A 24,093-nucleotide genomic window follows, 5' to 3' on the forward strand; every position below is an offset into this window, starting at 1 on the left:
ATTTGTTCTAAAAAAAGGATAACATTTCAGCAGCCAAATATGAAACACAAAGGAAATGAAACCAAAAGCAATTGCCTGGTTCTGAACTATGCTTTTTAAAATTCCTGTTATTCAAGGTAAATGATAGCTGAGCCTTCCTGTCCTTTAGCCTCTCCAGAACTCTTGAGTCAGACAGAATGAGTTGGCATGTGAAGTCTTAGTTAAAATGTTTTAGGAATTTTAACTTTGGCGTTTTTCTCGTAAAAATTGTCTCCAAGCTTTCTACTTGCTCTTTTCAGGGAAGGCTTTATTTAGTAGTTTTTCTTTTTGTGAACTTACCTTTTAGTTCCATTTTCCATGAACTTTTCAAGTTTTATTGATTTATTTGAGAAGCAGAATGGCAGAGGGAGGTAATTCATCCACTGGTTTACTCCCCAAATGTCTACAACAGCTGGAACTGGGCTAGGCAGAAACCAGGAACCAGGAACTCCATCTGGGTATCCCAGCAGGGATGGCAAGAACCCAAGTACTTGAGCCATTATTGGCTGCCTCCCAGGTGGGTTAGCAGGAAGCTGGGTGGGAAGGTAGAGGTGGGGCTTGATTCCCCACACTTCAATATGGACTGTAGGTTTCCTAAGCCTACATAACCAGCTATGTCACACATCTACTCTTGGGGGCAACTTCAGCATATTCAGTATTATGCAAGTCTGGCATTTTGGAGAAGAGTGAACTGAGGAAGGTATTGTTTTGGTTTTAGTTCTGCTCTTTCACAATGCTCCTTTAAGACACAAAATGACTTATCTCCTTTTTGAGCAAAATTCAGGAAGATTTTGCTTATGACATCCAGGTCATGAAAGTCATTGAAAGAATTCATCTTGTGACTATGTCTTACTAATTTATGTGGTCTAATGGTTGCATTTGAAGCCAATTAGTCACCTCTCCTGACATTTGTTCTTGGTAATGGTTCTCTTAGAGTTTCCTGGATCTTGTGATTGAGATGGAGAAACTAAAGCTGGTTGCTCCAGATCAACTGGATTTATTAGAAAAATGCCTAGAGACCATCCACAGAATAGACCTGAAGACAAAAATCCAGAAATACAGGCAATCTGGTAAGAATAGTCTTGGACTCTTGGTGGCCTTGTAAGGGCCTTGTATATATTTGGTATGGTTGGTTGATTTCATTTGTTGGATGGGTGTGTGGAGTGGAACAAGAAGTCCCACATCCCTCTGTAGCCTGTGGCTTCCAGATCACATCCTTCTAGATCCTTCATATTCCAGAGTGACTGACTCCCCTGCCCCTTATGACCATCACCTTAGCCATCTGCAAAATGCCTCCAGTCATGCTGGCTTTCAGGAGAGAGCCTACACCTCTGTTTTCTGCACAGGCAGGCAGAACTGTTGGCACTCAGGGTTTTTAAGTACTTGCTGAGCCCCGTTTCCTTGCTCCAATACTTAGTCTAATGACCACTGCTCCGTATAAGGGTAGAGTCAATTGAGGTTCCATGGCAGCCCTGCATGCGCCCTGCCTTTCATAAAACCTCCTTATGGAATGGGCTTTGTTGATTAGACCTTCCCCCGACCCCACTCCTCCCCTGCCTTTACCTTGAACCTTGACTTGGGCTTTGTTAGCCCTTCCCTGCTTCCATAGCATCGTGGCTGAGAGCCAGTGGTGCACCCCTTACCCCCCCAGACTCCAAATGACTAATAAAAGGCCAAGAACAGGAGTGACATTTTTAGTCCCTTCTTAGTGAACCATTATTTGTAATTTGGTAAGGTGGTCAAGAAGGTTTTGGGTGCTTTAGGAGATGGTGATTTGGGTGTTTTCAGAGATTCAGAAATGTCAGATTGAGACACTGTTGAAGAGTTGATTGTAATGCATAAATCTTAATTCCAGACCTCTTGTCTGCTTGTCGAGCTCCAAGAGTGGGAGCAAATTATACCAATGGTGTTCACGCCTCTCTCCTGAACTTGACTCTCAAAGATCCTTCATGTAACTTAAGGGTAAGTTTGGAGCAAATGTATGGGATCCCAGCAATTTAAACTCTATTTTACTATCTGAACCAACTGTGATACAAATGTATATTTGTTTCAAAAATATGCATACCTACTTATGATTACAAAACTAATATGTGTCCTTTGATATATTTGGAGAATATAGAGAATTATAAAAGGAGGAAACTAAGTCCATTGTGTCCAAAAGACAACCACTGTTCATATTTTGTTGTACTTTCTTCTGGTCTCTTTTCTTTGTATGTTTGAATGTATGTCTTTTTGTGTAGTTATATTAACTTTCATTGTTTATTTTTTCTTTGAAAGTATAATTTTTTTTTGAAAGACAGATATACAGGAAAAAGAGGCAGAAAGATCTTCTGTCTGCTGGTTCACTCCCCAAATGGCTGTAATGGCTGGAGCTGAGCTGATCCAATGCCAGGAGCCAGGAGCTTCCTACTGGTCTCCCACAAAGGTGCAGGATCTCAAGGCTTTGGTTATCCTCTACTGCCTTTCCAGGGATCTGGAAGGGAAGTGGAGCAGCTGGAACATGAACCTGTACCTCTGTGGGATCCCAGTGAATGCAAGGTGAGGACTTAGCCACTAGGCTATCGCACCAGGCCCCAAAATTTAACTTTTAAATACATAGAAATTGCCTATTGACAAAAAAATTTAAAGTATCATAAGAGCTTTTTTAAAAAAGTTTTTTTTCCTGCCTACTTCTTTTTTTTTTTTTTCCTGCATACCTCTGTTGTACCATTCCTTAAAGTGTTTTCCCAGAGGCAAGCATTGTTAAGCAGCTTCTTCTGTAATCTGCAAGTGATAGTCTGTGGTCATATCTTTCGTTTCTTTTATACAAACGGTAGTACAACATTCTGATTCATTCAAAACTGTTTCTCATTATTTTTAGTGACTGAGTGTAATTGCATCTCTTAGAAAGAGTACACATATTTAACCCTTTCTTGTTGATGTGTCTACTGTTTGCGTATGTCATTATAAATGATGATGGAAAATAAGTATCATCGTATGCTTATCTTCATGCGTTTGCTTTTTATTGAGCTTGTTTTAACTCAGCAAGAATTATTTTGTTATTGAGGGATGAAAGTTCTTTTGTTGTAGCTCATTGATATAAATATCATATAGTCATTTACATTTGTTGTGATAGATTTAGGCACTACCACGTATATTCAGAAGTTTTCTTGGGTTGATCATTTGTCTTGTAAAATTATTTTTTATGTAAATTTATCATTATCTCCACAAAAAGTTCTGTTGAATTTATAATGAGGAATTAGGCCAGAGTATAATTTCATGGTTAGATTATAAACCCTTTGATAAAATGATGCTATGAAAACATTAGTAACTCCTGTAACATCACTGGCTTTTTGGAGGATATGAGCTTAAAAAGATATCACTGAGCAATAGAATTTGAGAGATTAAATGATATTAAGGGAGTCTGGCATGGTAGCCTAGTGGCTAAAGTCCTCGCCTTGCATGCATCAGAATCCCATATACGAGATGGTTAGTATCCTGGCTACTTCACTTCCCATCCAGCTCTCTGCTTGAGGCCTGGGAAAGCAGTAGAGGATGGTCCAAAGCCTTGGGACTCTGCATGTATGTGGGAGACGCAGAAGAAGCTCCTGTCTTCTGGCTTTGGATCAGCTCAGCTCTGGCCCTTGCAGCCACTTCGGGGAGTGAATCAGCAGCTGGAACATCTGTCTCTCTGTCTCTTCTTCTTTCTATAAATCTTAAAAAAAAATCGAAGGAAAAGTGATGTTAAGGATTATACTGCCAGCATCCTCACGGAACATAGCAGGCAGACCTAGGCACAAAGAACATTAGGTGATTGTCTACTTCTACTAGCTGACCGAGTCCTGCTCTGCCAGTATACAGCTGACAAACCATGCAGGAATCAGATAATAGCTTAGATACATCTTTTTTTTTTTCTAAAAAAAAAATAATGTAGGCTTTATTTTCTCTGAGTCTCCATGATACCAAATCATGAGACTAATCTGGATTCACATTCAGATTTTCTGAGTTTTGTCTGTTCTAGTCTACCTAATAGAGATTATGCTGTCGTCATTAGTTTAAAAACTGTCATATGTTCTTACACTCTATTTCTGTTTTGAATGTGAAGTTACGCATGTCCATCGTCTCTGGGAACTCATATACGTCATGTATCAATTTCTACTGAAATTTGCTCCATGTAGTGTATCCCTCGTCACTCCCTCACTTGGAGAGCAAGCACTGTGGCATATGAATTTGGTGAATTCCCCCACAAGATTTAAGCAATGAATACCTAGGTGTTAACTCAAACAATGCTATAAAAAAAATAAAACAGCATTATATGACACAGGTTACCAAGATATTACTGAACAAAAAGTTTGTATGATGCTGCAATACTGCCTTTAAAATGTAGCCTTGATTTGTAGTTCTCTCTTTAAAAATTTTTTAACTTTAATTTTTAGCAGATTCAGTATGATTTAGATCAAGTGTAAGAATGTGCTGGTATTGCCTCCTCCTCCCTTATGCCTTCCCTGCTTCCCTTTTCCTAATCCCTTTCTTTCATTCTTTCTTTGTTATTGAGGTAGCATATTTTAAATTTACACTACAGCAAAAAACCTTAATATTTCACCAAATAAGAAGCTTAACAAATAAAATTTTTAAAAATCCCTACTTTAGTAAGAATACAGACTGGCCATAAATGATAATGAAAATGGAAAATGATCATTTCTCTTTCTGATAGTGTGTTAAAGTGAATGTACATCTGTATGGGATGCTGGCATTGCGGGTGGTGGCTGTGCTTGCTGCACCACAATGCTGGGCCCATTGTCCTCATTTCACAGATGAGGAGACAGACCTGGAGCCGGTGAATAACTTGCTCGAGGTTTCCTAACTGGGAAGAGGCACAATCAGGAGTCAGAAGCAGGTGTGTCTGACTTTTAGCTCCCACTCATGACCATACTACACTTCATTCCTGTGTTAAAGGAATAAGGTGTCAATCTCACGCCTTAAAAAGTCGCTTCAGTTTTGGTACTCCTGTAGCAACTATGCTATTACATTTGGTTTTATTGAGTTGTTTTGAAACATTCTAATATGCTGATTTAGTATATCTATATGTTGATTGCATTTTTTTGCTTTTTAGAAAAAGTAATCTGTTTGTTGGCAATAAGATGGGACTTATGGAATTTAGACTACTTGTTGTTCTTTGTTAGGCAACTTAACTGTGAAGGTGGTATTTTTATGTTTTTCCCCGAGGAAGAATCCTATTGAGATATTTAAAGAGGTGAGATAGTGTGTGCCTCTAAAAAGGAAACTCACAGGCAATGTGACCTTATTCTTTCTGTTTGAAGCTACAGAATGGAAGAATTAAAGACCAAAGGCTTGTGGAACAACTTGGCATTCAAAGTAAGACCAAATTTTCTTTATAGTTACTCCTTCCTTGTAAATGCTTGATAATTCAAGTACATAATGTTGCCTTTTTACGGTTGGCAGTTTCCTGTATCTAAATATTCTAATTAATTTTTCAAGCACATTTACTGGCTTTCCTAGGTATCAATGGGATACACTTATTTAAATGTGAACACCAGCTTGCTCTATTTTTATCATCTTGATTTTGTTTCCAAGAGATGTTATGTTTATTCCTGAAATGAAGCTATAACCAGGCTGTGTTAAATAGTAATCCGATCATGATAATAAACTGTGTTAAACCAAATACTGAGTGGCAGTAAGAAGGAAGGTCAACAGGTTCTCACGGAATAAGGCTAAAGGATAGATGATACTCCCAAAGAGAAAGAAAAAAGAAGAATCACAATAGAAAACCTTGGTCGTTCCTACCCATAGGACCTCTGTCTTCTCTTGGGGAAAATGTCTGCTCTTGAACCCAGGGTGTCATCTTGTAGACATTTATTTCCGGGACTTGTGTTGAATGATCAGCATGTGGCCAGAGACTCAGTCACACACTGAAGGGGCAGAGGCTGTGCCTCACTGGGCCAGGAAGCATTGTCTGGCAGGCTGCTGGCTGGCAGCTTGGAGGGCACCTGTGTGATGTGGATGAAGGCGGTGATGGCCCCCACGCCCGATCACTATCCTGTTGGTGGGCTGATGGGCCGCTGTTGCCCCTGGAATCTGGGCAGCATTTTGTCCAGGTGAGCTGGGTGGTACAGTTTGTACCTGTCATTCTGCTCTAGCAAAGACTACTAAGAAGTGAATAGATACTGTAAGTTATATCATATTTCTTTTATTTATTTAGTTAAACCTGATGGCCAATATACACTTGCTCATATAACGATAGGTGGAATATAACTTAGGCTACCAACACTTGGTGATCTTATTAGAAAACTTTTACCTGCAGTTTCTTGGACTTGATTTATTTATTACTAATAAAAAGCTTCTGAGAATTTGATCTTAGTCTTATGGGAATTTAAGCTATTCGAAACAGGTATTCATATGAATTTGGATTTGCCAATAGATGTCTTTTTTTTAAAAAAAGATTTATTTATTTTTATTGGAAAGGCAGATATACAGAAAGGAGGAGAGACAGAGAGGAAGGTCCTCCATCCAATGGTTCACTCCCCAAGCAACCACAACAGCTGGAGCTGAGCCAATCTGAAGCCAGGAACCTCTTCCGGGTCTCCCACGTGGGTGCAGAGTCCCAAGACTTTGGGCAGTCCTTGACTGCTTTCCCAGGACACAAGGAGAGAGCTGGATGGGAAGTAGAGCTATCGGAATTAGAACCGGTATCCATATGGGATCCTGGTGCATTCAAGGCAAGGACTTTAACCACTATTCTATTGTGCCAGGCCCTCTCACTAGATTTCAACTGAAAGATTATGATGATGATAAGTAAAACTTATCGAGCTTTTGTTAAATACTTTTAAAATGAGATATGTCACAAAGATTATTTTGTAAGTTTTGCTTATTTTGTGAATATTCATGATAAAGTACAAAAGGTAAAGTGAGATTTTCTCTTAATTCTAAATGTCAGAGACAGTACCTGTAGACTCTTTTATGTTTAAGTATGTATATATGCGTGAGTATATGCCTACAAATATATACTTTTTTAAAACAAGATTTATTTATTTGAAAAGCAGAGTCAGAAATGTTTTCAGGGAGACACAGACTTTTTTTTTTAAGATTTTTTTTTTTATTGGAAAGTCAGACACAGAAAGATCTTCCATCTCTTGGCTCATTCCCTAAGTGGCCACAACAGCTGGAGCTGAGCTGATCTGAAGCCAGGAGTCAGGAGCTTCTTCCAGGTCTCCCACAGGAGTGCATGGTCCCAAGGCTTTGGACCATCCTTGACTGCCTTCCCAGGCCACAGGCAGGGAGCTGGATGGGAAGTAGGGCAGCCAGGATTAGAACCACTGCGCATATGGGATCTTAGTGGTTGTAGCGAAGACTTTAGCCATTAGGCTACCACACTGGGGCCTAACATTCATTTTTGTACTCATGTTTATAATTAGAATAGACTTCTAGAAATAGAATGTTCAGTACAGGATATAGGCTACTACCCTTAAAAAAATAACAAAACTCTTAACTTACCCAGCAAAAGCATTCACAAGCTCGTTTTTCCTAAGCATTACCAGTATGGGCATTTCCTTTGCCAGTTCTCCTTTTACAATGCTCTTACAGGCAGATGTTAGTACTTCCGTTTCCAGTTGAGTAACCCATTGAAATTTGAAGAGGATCACAGAGTTTGTTAGGACACAGTGCTAGGGTTTGAGCCAGCCACTTTGTGGTTTCTAAAACTGGTGTACTCCACTTCCCTCAGCTAGTCAAGTTGTAATCTGGCCAAATTTGCGTTTGGCTCCTCTATATTGGCTGGTCTTACTATTTTCTAACTTGCCACTAACGAAGTTCCCTCATTGTCTCCTCGTGCCCCTGGATTGTGGGGCTTTGGTCATCTGTTCTGAGGGGCCAGCTCACATGCACCTCCATTTCTCCACCCTAAACTGTTCCCCATGGGTGTCATCTGTGACTTTGGCTCGCTGGAGGAAGCTGTCAAGACTGTTGGGTGGTGAGGTTACTAGGGACTCTGCCCAATACAAAGTCCTGAGTCTATTCTGCCAGTTAATCGCTGTTTTTTGTTCCTTGTATGGGAAGAGACATGGAAAGGATTCTTGCACTTGCTTTTTAAAAATGTATGGTTTCCACTTAGCCTCTGGGTTGCAATGTGGATTTGTGTTTTCTTATTAGGTTCTTCTGTACTGTTTGTAAACATTTAGTTTATTTTTATTTGAGAGTGAAACACAGAGAGAGGGAGACAGATCTTCCATTTGCTGGGTTGTTCCCCAAATGGCCTCAATGGCCAGGGCTGGGTCAGGCAGAAGCCAGGAACCAGGAACTTCTTCCAGGTTCTCCCATATGAGTTTGAGGACTCAAGGCCCTGGGCCATTCTCTGCTGCTTTCCCAGGAAGCTGGACTGGCTGTGTAGCCACTGGAACTCACACTGGTCCCCATATGGGTTGCTGGCAGCTTAAGCTGCTACACTATAGCACCAACTCCAGGTTCTTCAGTTTTAGTTTGGAAGCTTGGGGCTGAGAAGAGCTGAGGAAGGAAGAAATCCTTGTGGAAATGAGGGAAAAGAAGCCATGTGATGTCAACACCCTCGGGCAGCTTGGGTGTGGGCTTAGGTCTCCTGCAGCCTGCTACATGACTGCTCTCTCATCCTCAGGAAGGCCGGTGAAGAAGTCCGTTCAGGAATCAGGAGCCTCGGTGCCTCAGGTATGGTGTAAATGAGCTGATTTGGTCCTGTGTGGAATGCACAGTATGGGTGCAGAACAGTGACTTTAAAATGACCTGTGTGAGAAGAGTTCCTTGTGACAATGAGACATCAGGAGCTCCCTGAGCAGGGGACCTTGAATGTGGTGAAGAGGAAGGAGATTAAAGTGGATGCAACAATGATCTTTGGAACACAGGGAATTTCTGAAGTGCCATCCAGCTGAGTGATTGCTGAGCCCATGAGTGGGCAGCCACATGACTTTGAACTTTCACATATTCCAACCTTTGTTTGGGGTGATGCCTTTTCTCCATAAGAGGCCACAGAAGGTCACACTTTGTACTGATTTGGCAAGAGACCGCTTGTGTTGCTTCAGCTTCATGTGGCGATATAGGAACCTTTTTTGTTTCAAATTACTTTTATCCTACAAAGCTCAAGGATGCATAAAGAGACTGAAATTTTTGTTGAAGAAATTGGAATAGTTCATTAGTCTTAAGCACATTTCCTTAATAGTGGACAAATTGGTTTAAAGGAAAATGTCAGTTGCAATGACTTCATGGTGACTCACCTGCTGAAGGGGTGTTTAAGGAAATTCAGTTGAAAAGCTGTTGGATGGGGGGAACTTACGAAAGTAGAGCAGTATGTAGAGTATTTAACAACCCATGCCTTCCATTCCAGCACCTAACAGAAGAGAGATACAGGATGCGGAGCAAGCCCCTGGGAATCTGCCTGATAATTGATTGCATCGGCACTAACATAGGTATGTGTGGAAGCAAAAGGTTAACAGAAGTCCCCACCTGAGGTTACAACAGACTAATCGTGTGTGATTAACCCCAGCTGCCCTAACACATCACAGCAGACAGTGACGTGTGTCTCCTCCTGTATGTCACAGCCCAGTGTAGACTGGATTGCGTGAACTTTGGTCCATGTGGCCATTGAGTAGCTTAATCCTCATCTGAAGCCTTGAATCCTCTGCAGGGTCCATTGTCCGATGGGAGGATGGTAGAGAGGATGTGTGAGGATCTCGTGATGACTTGCTCTGAAGCTAGATTGGAATGTAGTCACTGTCCCCAGCTGACTTCAGAGGATGTGGATTAGTTGGTCCAGTCCAGTGTCAGGAGAGTGAACTGATTTGAGGAATATGTAGCCTGATCTCTGGCACCTGCTGGATGATGTAGGAGAGCTGGTGAGCTGCGATCCTGCATTTGCATCCTAGATGGTGGGGCAGGGTAGAGTCTTGAGACCCAGGGGACGTTTGCAGTGTGGGAGGCCCTCTGACTTCAGACTTTCTCAGGTGCCCCGTGGCTTACCTGTGGACTGTGAATGTGGGGACATTAGCACATGAGACTGATGTATGTTCACTAAGAGGGCTGGACATCATCTGATCCGCTTGGGTGTCACTTGGGTTTCCTGTCCTTTACTTTGGTTTTTGGCCTGAGTTTGTTTCACCAGTCTGTCACTATTGTTTGTATTTGGATGCCTTACTTAAACGGGCAAGGTATCAAAAGAATGACAATGTTTAATTATTTATCTCTTCCTTAGAAAGATTGATCATCATTTTTCCAAATTTTTCTAATTTCTCAGCAGTTTCTTAGAATACATCAGAATATCTTTTAAGATCACGTAAAATGTTATCACTGGGTTTCTAGGAAGAGTGTCTGAGAGAAGTGAACAAATATGAGACTGAATTTCCCAGGATTTCTAGTGTGACCCTATATTTTGTTAGTGAGAAATGTCCTCATCTCAGCCATAGATAAGTGCCCTGTCCATGCTGGCCATCAGTACACAGTATGAATGGGGATGTATTTACTCAGTGAGTCACTTCCTCTCAGACTGTCCTCCATCCGTGCTGGCAGTCAGTTTTGTCACATTCCTCAGTGCTGACACTCCCAAGAGCACATGATGCTGTCTGTTGGGCTTGTTACCTTTTTCTTTTAGGGAGAATCAAAAGATAAAAGTGTCCTTGGCCGTGACCTGGAAAACTGCCGTTTGTGGCTTGGATCCACAGGTCATGCATGTTTCCACACTGGGTTGGGGTCCCTTGCAGGCTGGGGTGGTGGAAGGCTCTGCATTCCAGGAGCATGAGCAGGGCTGGGGCATGACGACAAGGGGATGGAATGAACAGCTCTTCCTTGTATCATAGTTCGTGACTCTGGGCAACTGTTCAAGACACTTTAGTACTCAATTTCTTTTTTAATAAAGTAAATTAATAATAGGCCCTACCTTTTAGCAAGGCTGGGCAGAGTGAGGGAGTCCATATTTGTAAAACGCTTAGGACTGTGGCTGGAAGTCAGATTGGCTGGAGCTGCACTAATCTGAAGCCAGGAGCCAGGAGCTTCTTCTGGGTCTCCCATGTGGGTGCAGGGTTCCAGTGCTTTGTGCCGTCTTCAGCTGCTTTCCCAATTCACAAGCAGGGAGCTGGATGGGAAGCAGGGCTGCTGAGATTACAATCAGCACCCATATTGGATCCTGGTTCATATAAGGTGAGGACTTTAGCCACTAGGCTACTGCACCAGCCCACCTTTATTTACTTTTAAAAATTTATTTGAGAGAAAGAGAGAGAGAGTGAATTCATGAGACCACTCTTATCCACTGGTTCACTTCCTAGGTGCTTGGCAGTGGCTGCTTGTGCTGAAGCCAGGAGCTAGGAATTCAATCCAGGTCTCCATATGTGTAATGAGAACCCAACTACTTCAGTGTCTCTGCTGCCTCCTAGGGTGCTCATTAGCGGGAAGTCAGAATTAGGAGCTGGAACTAGAAACTGAACCCAGATAGTCCCATGAGGGTTGCTGGTATTCTAGATGGCAGCTCTACCACCAGCTCAGCCACCTGCCCTTGCTTGTTTAATTTTACTTGCAAATCCTCAGCAAGCACTTGTTGTGGCTTTGGCTTGCTTTGTGGAGTCTGGCCTCAGACAAGTAAGAGGTCGAGAATCCGGGGACTAGAGATCTGCATGGGCTGCCAGGGTGGGACCACATCCCCACACACTGCATCACACTGGAATGGAGGCTGATAACCTGAGAGATTATAATAAGGGGCAACCTTTTGGGATCTATTCCTGTTAGTCATCAATCTGAATGGCCACAACAGAGGAGATTTTAAGTATGAAATCTGAGATACAGAGCAAAGAGACTGATCAGAGAGAAAGCTACAAGAGGAGTGTAGAATTGGAAGTGGAGTTTGTGCCCCTTATCTTTGGCCCAGGAAGTGAGCATGTGTTGGCTGCGTGTGTATTGGTACCTCTGTGTTCTGCTTATGTGGCTACTGATGAGTGTGTATGTGAGCCCCAAGAATGAGAAGAGAAGTTCTAGGCAGTAGGTCCTTGCAAGTTCAACATCTTGAAGATGGAGTACTGGGCAAGCATGGGCCGGAGAGGGGCTGCCGGGTGCTCAGCACAGCCTCCCCCCTGAGAATTTGAGTTCTATGAGCTCCAGCTCTTTTTTTTTTTTAAGGTTTATTTATTTTGCAAAATCAGATATACAGAGAGGAAGAGAGACAGAGAGGAGGATCCTCCTTCCTATGATTCACACCCCAAGTGACCGCAACAGCCCGTGCATGTGAATCTGAATCCGAAGCCAGGAGCCAGGAACTTCCTCCAGGTCTCCCATGTGGGTGCAGGGTCCCAAGGCTTTGGGCCGTTCTCAACTGCTTTCCCAGGCCACAAGCAGGGGGCTGGATGGGAAGTGGGGCTGCTGGAATTAGAACCGGCGCTCAAACGGAATCCAGGTGCATGCAAGGTGAGGACTTTAGCTGCAAGGCCACTGCGCCAGACCCAACTCTTTCTGTCTTAAGGAACACAACAAATAATTAGGCTTGGGACATCTCCCAGGCCCAGGGGACTCATGAGCAAGTGACAAGCCCGACAGTACTTCCCTGGCACTGGGCTTCTTACCAGTGAAGCAGATACCAGCTGAGACTCCAAGCAGCAGGGTACTCCTCCTGGTTGTGAAGTAGAAAGATGCCATCCCCTCTTCCCACACTCTCCAAGCTTCCAGCTCTTTATTTTCCTCTCCTAGGGACCTTGTTTCCCCCCACAAAGGACTCTAGCCTAGAGCCCTGTTTTGAGTACAAAGTGGTTTTTGTTTGATGCTGTACTTTAGTTCTTCTGTTCCATCTTATCAGCAGAACACTATCAAGAATGATTATGTGGCATTTCCTTTATCTGTGTCACTTTGCCATATGGTTAATGAATGCAGAAGGCAAATAACATTGAGGCAGACAAAATAATTTCCAGTTAAAATAGAACTTTGAAAGAAGCAGTGAACGATAAAGACTAACTTGATGTGATAATGATTAGTGGATATAATTTATTAAATACCTCCATTAAGTTATTGCCTGTAATGTTGCCATCCCACACGAATGCCAGCTGCTTTGCTTCTCATCTAGGTCACTGCCTATGCACCTGCAAAAGTAGAAGAAATGGTCCAAATTCTTTGGCCTTGCCACCCATGTGGGAGATGCAGATGGAGATCCAATCTTCTGATTTTGCCTGGCCCTGATATGATTGTTGCAGCCATTTGTGGAGTAGAACAGCAGAAGGAGCCAGGCCCGAACCAGGTCAAAGCCAAGAGCTTGGAATTCCATCTGGATCTTCCACACAGATTGCAGGATCCTGAATGCTTGGGCTGTAGTCCACTCTTTTCCCAGGGAGCTGATCAGAAGAGGGGCAGTTAGGACTCCATGTGGGATGCTGGCATTGCAGGCAGTGGTCTAACGTGATACCCCATAACTCTGGGGTATCATCTAATACCTTCATTAAAAGATCATGCAAATCCTCCTAGTGCTTATAGCTTGATTCATTCCTTTGTCCAAAAAGTGTATGAGCAGTATGCTTGTTTGTGAGTGAAATGAATTTCAAGGCTATGAGGTTGTGTCTGGTCTGTTTGGCAGAGGAAAAGACTGGTCAGTCCTGGTGTGTCTTCTTTGCAAGTCCCTTGGCACACCAGGCCTGTGCTGGCCTCTGTTGTGAGTGCCAGCCCTTTTAATCTTGTTAGGAATGTGGACCCATGGACTTTGGAGGTTGGCCTGAAGCTGTAGATGTGTTGTAAACTCCCGAATGAGGAATGGTATTTGCAGATTTTATGAGGAAATGTTTTTTCTTTCTTTTTTTTTTCACATTGACTGCTTTTGAAAAGCTTGAACAATGTTCTGTGCTTTGTAAATAGGCTAAGATTTAGACTTTTCTAGTAGACATTTACAATTTCTATCACTTGCATAAGTAAACTTCATCTTACTTTTGAAAAAGATTTAACTAATTAACTAATTTAATTATTTTGCAATAGCAAGAGAGAGATATCTTTTGTCTGTTGGTTCACTCCTTTTTTTTTATAAACCCATTATTTATTTTTTTTTTAAGATTTATTTTTATTTTTATTGGAAAGGCGGATATACAGAGAGGAGAGACAGAGAGGAAGATCTTCCATCGGATGATTCACTCCCCAAGTGAGCACAATGGCCGATCCTATGCCAATCCGAAGCCAGGATCCAGGAACTTCTTCTGGGTCTCCCACGTGGGTGCAGGGTCCCAAGGCTTTGGGCCGTCCTCGACTGCTTTCCCAGGCTACAAGCAGGGAGCTGGAAGGGAAGCGGGGCTGCCGGGATAGAACTGGCGCCCATATGGGATCCTGGGCGTGCAAGGCGAGGACCTTAACCACTTGCGCCACCGCGCCCGGCCCTATTTATTTATTTATTTATTTATTTTCACATTTTATTATTATTGCTATCATTCTACAATACAGTTCCATATTCCCCTATTCCCTCCGCAATACCCTCCCCCCCCAGTTCCTTTATATCATTATTAACATATAGTTCTTCATACTCAGTCATATGTTCATCATTGCGGGCATGGACAATGGCAGAGAGTCCAGAATCCTATTGTCAAAATATAATATAAACAGTTTCACTAAGTCCATCTTTGTCTGGAAGCAGAGATGCCGACCACACTGCATCCTCACATCTGGTTGATAGTCTCCATTACATAACTACTGTACATTCCCTTAAATGAAAAGTCATGATACAGAATCAACAATAGAAAGAAAAATAGAAATTTACAATGCCATGAAGTTAAATGACATGTTACTAGATATGACAGTCTCCATTGCACAACTACTTTATCTTCCCTTAAATGAAGAGCCACAAAACAAAATCAACTTCCGGAAGAAAAAAGAAATTAACCACACCAAGAAGTTAAACAACATGCTATTAAATGTATAACGTGTAGCTGAAAAAGTGAAAATCAAGAAGCTTCTTGAAGAAAATGATGCCACTGCATGATTTATGAGTCATTGAATGATTTAATCAGAAGAAAGTGTTTTGAAGAGATGAAACCAACAGAAGACAACAAAACCCATGTGATGTAGTTTCTGCTGATCTTTGTTGGAGTGTGTCTCCTCCCAACAATAAACAGATGGGTTTTGTTTTTTAATCCAGTCTACTAATCTATGATGTTTGATTGAGCTTAAGCAATTTACATTCAGAGTTAAATATACATAGGTGGTACTTTGGTCCTGTCATTTTAGGAATGGGTTGTTCATTGATTTAGTCTTCTGTTGTCATTTTACTGGGATGTTCTTCCCATTTGCCTTTGGTTTTGGTAGGTGCTATTCCTCTTCTCTGTCAAGAGAACATCTTGAAGTATCATTTGTAGAGCAGGTTTGGAAGAGGCAAATTCTTTTAGCTTTTCTTTACTCTGGAAGAATTTTATTTCATTTTCAAAGATGAAAGAAAGCTTTGCAGGGTATGTTATCCTAGGCTGACAATTTTTTCCTTTTAGAATCTGGAATATGTCACTCCATTCTCTTCTTGCCTGTAGAGTTTCCTGTGAGAGATCTCTTGTGAGCTTAATTGGCCTTCCTTTATATGTCAATTGAGGTTTTTCACGTGCACATTTAAGAATCTTTTCCTTATGTTCAATTGAAGAGAGCTTGATAGTCATATGTCTTGGTGAAGATCGCTTTTGATCAAGCCTGTTGGGAGTTCTGTGTCCCTCCTGGATCTTGTTTCCCAATTCTTTCTCCAGATTAGGGAAATTTTCCTTGATTATTTCCTTAAATACATTTGCAAACTCAGCTTCTCTTTCTGCACCTTCCGGGACTCCCATAACTCTTATATTTGGCCTCTTAATAGTGTCTTTCAATTCTTGAATACTTTTTTTGGCCTGATCCAGCTCTGCTTCCAGCTTTTTGTTTGCTTCCCCCTGGTGACAGGAGATATCTGCCAATTCTGAGATTTTTTCTTCTGCTTGCTTCATTCTATTTTGGAGACTCTCCACTGTACTTGTAATTTGCTCTACTGTGTTCTTAATTTCTGATATACCAGCCTTGATTTCCTTTACTGCTTCCTTAAATTCTTTGAACTCTTGCATTAACTTCTCATTTTTTACCAGAATCTTTAAAATGAGTCTTATGGATTCTGTGTCCCCCATTTTCTCAATGTCTTCCTCAGTGAACTCTGAGGTTGGCATAGGGTTTTGCTCCTTTGCAGGGGAGTTTTCAGTAATATTCATTGTGCCTTTGTCTCTTCTTTTGCTCTTGGTCATTGTACTTCTGGTTAGCAGAGTCTTCTTCTTGGGGCAGGTTTCTAAGCTGTGTCACCCACAGGTCTAAATGCGATTTTACTTATTGCAGTTGGTACACAACTTTTTGCTTGCAGCCACTTGTGCCACAACCTCCAGCGAGTTCCAGGTCTGGCTTCTTATGTCAGATATCCACTGTGGTCACCACAGCCCAGCTCTTGGCTCACCACTCTCCACTTCCTGTGATACCGTGCTGAGGCTGCACTGTGGTCTCTGCAACCTTTCTCCCTCTTCTGGTTGGAGTGTGTTCCAGGATTAAAGAGACACCAGGTGTCCTATCTAGTTAGGTTGTTGGTGACGCTGATCTTTTTGGAACTTGTTGGACGCTAGGTCTGGGTGCCACACGGACCTGTTTTGACCGGTATGATGCCACAGTCGGTATTATTTTCCTGCAGGACCTCAGCGAGTTCTCGCGAGCTCAGCACATGCGCAGTTCACTGTTGCCCCTGCAGTCCCAAAGCTTTTGCCACAGTGCGCAAAATGGCGCCGGACGTGCTACCACAATTCTTGATCTGCTAGCTGACAGATCTGAGGGTTACCCAGACCTGCCCTGGATGGAACCCGTAGAATGCCTCGTTGTTGCAGTTCACCGAGTCAGAAATGAGCACACTCCCTCTCAGAGCATGCTCAGTCCTTTCCCTTGCCCTTTCCTCCTTAGGCAAAATGGCGAACAATTCAGCTCTAGGGGGCTGACTGGGCTATGAAATCCTTGCTGTTCTCGCACTGCCCACCTGGGACCTGCTGCTCTGTCTCTGCTCCTGGTCAAATCAAACGGACCAGCAGGACACACTGTTCCCTGTCTGGGTTCACCTCCCAAGCTCCCAGTCAAAGTCCCTTCCCACCTGGTTGCTGATGGAGTTCCGGCTGCTGATGGAGTTTAGATCATTCACTGCAACACCACACTGCTGTGCCCACTGCTTTCCTGTGTCTGTCAGTCTCCAGGTACCCCTTTGCTGTTGTTCTGTCCTTTCGTATTTCCTGAAATATGTCCTCTCTGCTTCATTCTGGTTAAATGCTTCTCGGTCTGTTTAAACGTGTCCTTACCCTATTCCGCCATCTTGATTCTCCCCCCTATTTATTTTTTTTTAAGATTTATTTTTATTTATTTATTGGAAAGGCAGATATACAGAGAGGAGGAGAGACAGAGAGGAAGATCTTCTGTCCAATGATTCACTCCCCAAGTGAGCGCAACGGCCGATCCTATGCCAATCCGAAGCCAGGATCCAGGAACTTCTTCTGGGTCTCCCACGTGGGTGCAGGGTCCCAAGGCTTTGGGCTGTCCTTGACTGCTTTCCCAGGCCACAAGCAGGGAGCTGGATGGGAAGGGAGCTGCTGGGGTTAGAACCGGCGCCCATAAGGCGAGGACTTAAGCCGCTAGGCTACGACGCCACCGGGCCCTGATTCACTCCTCAAATGGCTGCAACAGCCTTGGAAAGCCAGGAGCCAGGAACTCCACACAGATTTTCCATGGGTCCAAGATTGTCTTCTGTGGCCTTCCCAGGTCCCTTAGTAGGTAGCTGGATTGAAAATGGAGCAGCTGGGACTCAGACCAGCACTCCTGTAGGATTCTGGCATTGCAGACATTGGATAACCTACTATACCACAGCACCCTCCCCCAGAAACTTCTCTTGACATGCAATTGACATGTTTATTAATGATAATAATAGTGGCTAAAGTCCTCGCCTTGCAAGTGCCGGGATCTCATATGGCTGCTGGTTCTAATTCCAGCAGCCCTGCTTCCCATCCAGCTCCCTGCCTGTGGCCTGGGAAAACAGTTAAGGACAACCTAAAGCCTTGGTACCCTGCACCCATGAGGGAGACCCGGAAGAGAGTCGGGGTCCTGGCTTTGGATCGGCGCAGCTCTGGCTGTTTCAGTTGCTTGGGGATTGAGTCAATGGTTGGAAGATCTTCCTTTCTGTCTTTTCTCCTCTTTTCTGTATATCTGGCTTTCCAATAAAAATAAAACAGATCTTTTTTTTAAAAAAGGTTCATACAAAAGAAACTACTAGTAGTGATTTGTGTTTTACAAAGAAGTTATGTAGGGGCCCGGCGGGGTGGCACAAGTAGTTAAGGTCCTCACCTTGCACACCCGGGATCCCATATGGGCACCGGTTCTATCCCGGCAGTCCCGCTTCCCTTCCAGCTCCCTGCCTGTGGCCCGGGAAAGCAGTCGAGGACGGCCCAAAACTTTGGGACCCTGCACCCGCGTGTGAGACCCAGAAGAGTCTCCTGGCTTCGGATCGGCATAGTATCGGCCATTGCGCTCACTTGGGGAGTGAATCATCGGATGGAAGATCTTCCTCTCTGTCTCTCCTCTCTGTATATCTGCCTTTCAAATAAAAAGTAATAAAAATAAATCTTTAAAAAAAAATAAAGAAGTCATGTAGTGGCTGGCATTGTGATGTCAACTCCTACCTGGTCTGCTTCCTTTCTGTCTCCCTGCTGGTACACGTGGGAGGGCAGCAGTGGATGGCCCAAGTGCTCAATCCCCTGCCCTCCACGTGGGAGACCTGCATAGGGTTCTAGGCTCTTGATTTTGGTTGGAGTCAGCCCTGGTCATCATGGCCATCTGGGGAATGAACCTGTGAATAGGAGCTATTTCTCTCTCTGTCTCTCTCCTTCAATTTTTGTGTTATTCTGCTTTCCAAATAAATAAATATTTAAAAAAATAAGACATATAGGACCTGGTGTGATAGCCTACTGACTAAAATCCCATATAGGTGCTTATTGTGTCCCAGCTGCTCCACTTCCCATTCAGCTCCCTGCTCGTGGCCTGGGAAAGCAGTAGAGAATGGCGCAAGGTCTTGGGACCCTGCGCGCACGTGGGAGACATGGAGGAAGTTTCCAGTTTCTGAGTTTGGATTGCTTCAGTTCTGGCCATTGCAGCCACTTGGGGCGTGAACCAGAGGATGGAAGATTTTTCTTTCTCTCCTTCTCTCTGTAAATCTGTCTTTCCAGTAAAATCAATCAATCAGTCAATCACTTTTTTTTTAAACATTTATTTTTATTATTTTTCATTGGAAAGGCAGATATACAGAGAGGAGAGACAGAGAGGAAGATCTTCCGTCCGATGATTCACTCCCCAAGTGAGCGCAACGGCCGATACTATGCCGATCCGAAGCCAGGAGCCTCTTCCGGGTCTCCCATGCGGGTGCAGGTTCCCAAAGCTTTGGGCCGTCCTCGACTGCTTTCCCAGGCCACAGGCAGGGAGCTGGAAGGGAAGCGGGGCTGCCGGGATTAGAACCGGCGCCCATATGGGATCCCGGGGGTGCAAGGCGAGGACCTTTAACCACTTGCGCCACTGCGCCGGGCCCCAATCACTTTTTTTAAAGACATATATAAAGTAGCTTATAATTGTGAGCCTAACATGAGTTTTGAAGCCAAGTAAACTTGACCAAGACTGCGTGACTTGTTCCTCTCTTGGAGATTGCAGTGTTTATTGAGTTATTTTCCTGTGAAGAAATCCATTTCAGCCTGTCAGCCTGACATTTCCCATTCATTCCTGTCCCTGTAACCATGGAAACCACCATGCCCTTCTTGTGTTCTGCTTATGTGCTTGGTGGTGATTCTACCTGGGCTCACTGAGGATACTCATAAGTAAAGCAGAGTAGCATTCTCCGTTTCTCATTTATCCCACACTCTGACTTTAATAGAAAGTGTCAAGATAAATGTGCCCTCATTTAGACCAAGATACATGAGCCCACTGCAGTCCCTGACTGTACTTTGCTTTGAGGTTTGACCTCCAAAGTCCCCAAACCTTTGAGTAGTGCTGGCCCTGACCTCTCTGTCACAGCCCTGTACTGGCCACTAGACCTGATGGTCCCTCTCCCTCACTACATCACAAAATTATTTTCTCAAGGGCAGTTGAAACTCACGGAAATGAGGATGAATTAAGAAAGGGATTTCCAGGGTGGGTAGAAGGAGAAGTGGGATTTCTGCAGTGTCAAGTTTTACTTTCCCTACTCAGCACCCAGGTTTTTCTTTCCTTATTTGGGTCACAGTCATTGTCATTCATGGTTTTTGGTTTTGCTTCCAGTTTTTTTTTTTTTAAGATTTATTTATTTATTAGAAAGCCAGATATACAGAAAAGAGGAGAAGAGACAGAGAGGAAGATCTTCCGTCCGATGATTCACTCCCCAAGTGAGTGCAACAGCCGATCCTATGCCGATCCGAAGCCAGGATCCAGGAACTTCTCCCGGGCATTCCCACACAGGTGCAGGGTCCCAAAGCTTTGGGCCATCCTCGACTGCTTTCCCAGGCTACAAGCAGGGAGCTGGATGGGAAGGGAGCTGCCGGGATTAGAACCGGTGCCCATATGGGATCCTGGGTTGTTCAAGGCGAGGCCACGCTGCCGGGCCCTGCTTCTAGTTTTAGTCTTCTTTCTCCCCCACTCCTGTTCTGTTAGGTAAAGATTTTCCTCCTGGCACCTGGGAATCCTGTCCCCAGTTTAGTCTGTCTGGTTGTGGAGGTCAACCTTCAAAGGCAAGTTCAGCCCTCAGAGAAGGGAGCAGGCAAGATTTAAACTCAGATGGAGTTGATCTCAGATTGGTTCCTTTGGCCCTCTACTCACTGTGTCTAGCCAGGGCCCCAAGGAGCCCAGATAAAGCAAAGAGGCAGAGGCCTGGAACACGCTTGTTTTGTCCATCTCTATACATGGTCACAGAAATGGAGAGAGACCCTGGTGATGCTTTGCTTCAAGGACTTTGGTCAGGGAGGAAAGATCAGCAAAGGGAGAGCTTGGAGAAGTGAACCAGTGGAGACCAAGTAGAGTGCGATGTTTCCCTGTTTGCTTCCGCCCCCTAGAGGAGAGGATTTGTATGCTCTGAGGTGTGTGAGTCTGCAAGGAAGTATTGATGGGACTGGCAGAGATTCTCTCCTTGTTCTGACCTGTAACCACCTGAGCCATCAGAGGCGGTGGCTGGGAGATAACACAGCCAGGCCTTTTCTGTCCCGTGGATATTTTTTGAGGGAAAGAATGTCATTGAATAGGTTATTAGCAGCCTGTCAGTCAAGTCTCCCAATGCCTTGATAATGATGACTGAAAACAGGTGTAAGGATGCTAGCTTCTTCTTTGTACCTCTTCAATATTAGATGGTCAATAATTCCATTGTTAAACTATCCACTTTGGGCCAGGCAAAGGGGAAAAGGACATCGTGTAACTATGGACTTAGATTACAGTGATTGTCATTGTCTTCATTGCCAGGAGAGGTCTGAAATCCTACTTGGCGGATTGTTGTTCCAATGATGTGTGCGTAACACTCCAAAGTATGGCTTTATTTGTGCTGCCCACTCCTTATAATGTCTTGTGAGGTGGCTGTTACCACTGCTGCCTAAAACTGGGGAGAGCAGTGTTAACGTCACATAGATGTGATACACTTCCCTTCATGCTTTGCTCACTCCAGCATTGTTCTCCCTGTTTGTTTCCTCCAGAGGGTCTTCAAAACACCTTCACTTCTCTGGGCTTTAAAGTGCAGCCCTTCAAGTATCTCCGTATGTGTGACATCATCAGCGAACTTGACAAAGCTGCCAGGGAACCCAAGCATCAAGACTATGACAGCTTTGTGTGTATCCTAGTGAGCCGAGGAAGTGCCCAGAGTGTATTCGGTGTGGACAAGTTTGAATCGGGCTTTCCCTTGCACAACATCCGGAAGATGTTCATGGGGGACTCGTGCCCTTATCTCGTAGGGAAGCCTAAGCTTTTCTTCCTCCAGAACTATGTGGTGTCAGAGAGCCTGCTGGAGGTGGATGGACCGGCTGTGAAAACTTCCGAACCCAAGATGCCACACCTGGGACCCTCCACCATTCACCGTGAAGCCGACTTCTTCTGGAGCCTGTGCACGGCGGATGTGTCCCTGCTGGAGCAGGTGCCCAGCTCACCTTCCCTATACTTGCAGGTCCTCTCCCAGAAGTTGGGACAAGAAAGGTGAGCCCAGTGGAGGTGGCTGGGCTTTGCCTGATCTTTGCCCTGCTTGAACCATTTACCCCACCATGCTGGGTTGGATGTTCTTTTCTTCAATGAGGAAAGGAGATTTATTTTTCTTCCGCATTGGAGTTGCCTAAAGAATAGGATACAGAGCCAGTGTAACTATGAGTATTTTGTGGTAGCTCATCAGTTAAGTATTTTTCTTCAAAATGAAAAACTTTAAAAAATTATATGAGAGGTAGAGAATCAGAAAGAGAGAGAGAATACTGCAGAATCACTCACCAAGTATCTGTGACAGCTTGTACGGCACTGGGCTGAAGCTGAGAGCTGGAGACTCAACCCAGGTCTCCCATGTGGGAGGCAGAGTTCCTTGAGTCAACAGGGCTGCCTCCAAGAATGTGAGTTTCTGCAGTAATCCCTCCTGTGAGGTCTCACTTACCTAATGTCAACCTCAGTTTGAGAATATGGAATGAAAACATTCCAGAAATAAGTAATTATACATTTCAAATGAAGCTGACCATAGTATATTGTTATTGCTAGTCTATTGTTAATTGTGTTGCTAATCTCTTATACTGCCGAATTTGTAAGTTAAACTTTGTCATAGAGGTAGATGAGTATATAGGAAAAAACATACACACAATATAGGGATTGACATCATCTGTAGTTTCAGCAACCACTGGGGTTGTTGAGTTATATTTTCCAGTGGATGAAGAGTCTGCATTGTAACTATTTTTAATATAACTTAAAGAATACTTGTCTAAGGGAAACATCAGCGATCTGTTTTTTATTTAAGCTAATGGAAGCCACAGTGTACCTCAACTATAAGATTAACTGGCTTTTTTCCATTGACTCCTAATTATAATTTGGTTGTTTCCAAGCTACTTATCAAATGCATTCTGGGTGTGGTTGTGACAACCCCATGAATGGATCTCATAGTCTTTTCTCCTCATTCTGCCTAATAATGATGTTGCTGTAGGAGGAGCAACCTGATCCTTTAGGATTGGCCTTTTATATCCATAATGATCCAGGTGGGGTGTCATGTGAATGGTGTATTCCCAGAGTAAAACTTAGCTGCCCTTTGTGCAAAGGGACTGCGTCTCTTGAGCCAAAGCTATGTCAGCCTGTTTAAATCATTCACAAAGTAGCTTATAGAGTGTTTAAAAAGGAACAGTTCCAAAGCACTTACATTTTTTTTTTTACCATCATGACATTCTGTCTTCTCATTGATATTATCGTGGCATTAACATTTCACTTCTTCTTACCTCCAGAAAACGCCCACTCCTGGACCTCCATGTTGAACTCAACAGCAAAGTGTGTGATTGGAACAGTCAAGTTCCTGCTAAGAAGAAGTACCATGTCTTGCTGCAGCATACTCTGCGAAAACAACTCATCCTTTCTTAACCAAAAAACAATTCAAATGCACTGAATGCCACTATGTCCCTCTCTAGGGAATGGGAGCTTTTCTCACAGGCATAGAGGTGCTTGGTGCAGTTGACGGAAGATCTTCTCTGTCTCTTCTCCTCTCTGTATATCTGACTTTCCAATAAATAAATAAATCTTTATAAAAAAAAAGTTTATTTTCATATGTGTTGCCATGTTGTGTCAGAAAGAATTAAAACAGTGAAGGGACAGTTATTTCTCTTGCAAAGTAGTTTTGTTGGTGTCTTCATTTGTGGAGGATGCCTTGGGTGCCTGAAGATTTCTTCACCTGTAGGGCCCGTTGCAATGGCGCAGTGTTTAAGGTCCTCACCTTGCACACCCGGGATCCCATAAGGGCGCCGGTTCTAATACTGGCGGCCCTGCTTCCCATCTAGCTCCCTGCTAGTGGCCTGGGAAAGCAGTCCAGGATGGCCCAAAAGCTTTGGGACCCTGCACCCGCGTGAGAGACCTGGAAGAAGTTCCTGGCTCCTG

The 24,093-nt window shown here is 43.7% G+C and overlaps 1 protein-coding gene across 2 annotated transcripts; it reads left to right on the forward strand.

The window, feature by feature from the left end:
• Positions 1–867: 867 nt before the first annotated feature.
• LOC121167007 (CASP8 and FADD-like apoptosis regulator) lies at positions 868–23,600 on the forward strand. 2 transcript variants are annotated; one of them, XM_040996366.1, is made up of 7 exons: positions 868–1,088; positions 1,895–1,980; positions 5,319–5,373; positions 8,642–8,691; positions 9,365–9,446; positions 21,690–22,182; positions 23,451–23,600. In XM_040996366.1, the coding sequence occupies exons 1-7, from the start codon at positions 977–979 to the stop codon at positions 23,581–23,583; spliced, it is 1,011 nt and encodes a 336-aa protein (XP_040852300.1). In that variant the 5' UTR covers positions 868–976; the 3' UTR covers positions 23,584–23,600. The 2 variants fall into 2 exon arrangements, with proteins under 2 accessions (XP_040852300.1, XP_040852290.1); XM_040996356.1 differs by having other exon boundaries at positions 869–1,088; positions 1,874–1,980.
• The last annotated feature ends 493 nt before the right edge of the window (positions 23,601–24,093 follow it).

Source organism: Ochotona curzoniae, unplaced genomic scaffold (assembly GCF_017591425.1).
Source record: "Ochotona curzoniae isolate NIBS_2020 unplaced genomic scaffold, NIBS_Ocur_1.0 contig_1213, whole genome shotgun sequence".
Classification (NCBI taxonomy): Eukaryota; Metazoa; Chordata; class Mammalia; order Lagomorpha; family Ochotonidae; genus Ochotona; species Ochotona curzoniae.

Bases quoted from the DNA above. Each gene is read 5' to 3' on its own strand.
- LOC121167007 (XM_040996356.1), top strand. From the start codon at position 977: ATGGAGAAACTAAAGCTGGTTGCTCCAGATCAACTGGATTTATTAGAA. The intron at 1,981-5,318 runs GTAAGTTTGGAG...TTCTGTTTGAAG, and splicing joins ATCCTTCATGTAACTTAAGG to CTACAGAATGGAAGAATTAA. The intron at 22,183-23,450 runs GTGAGCCCAGTG...TCTTACCTCCAG, and splicing joins CAGAAGTTGGGACAAGAAAG to AAAACGCCCACTCCTGGACC.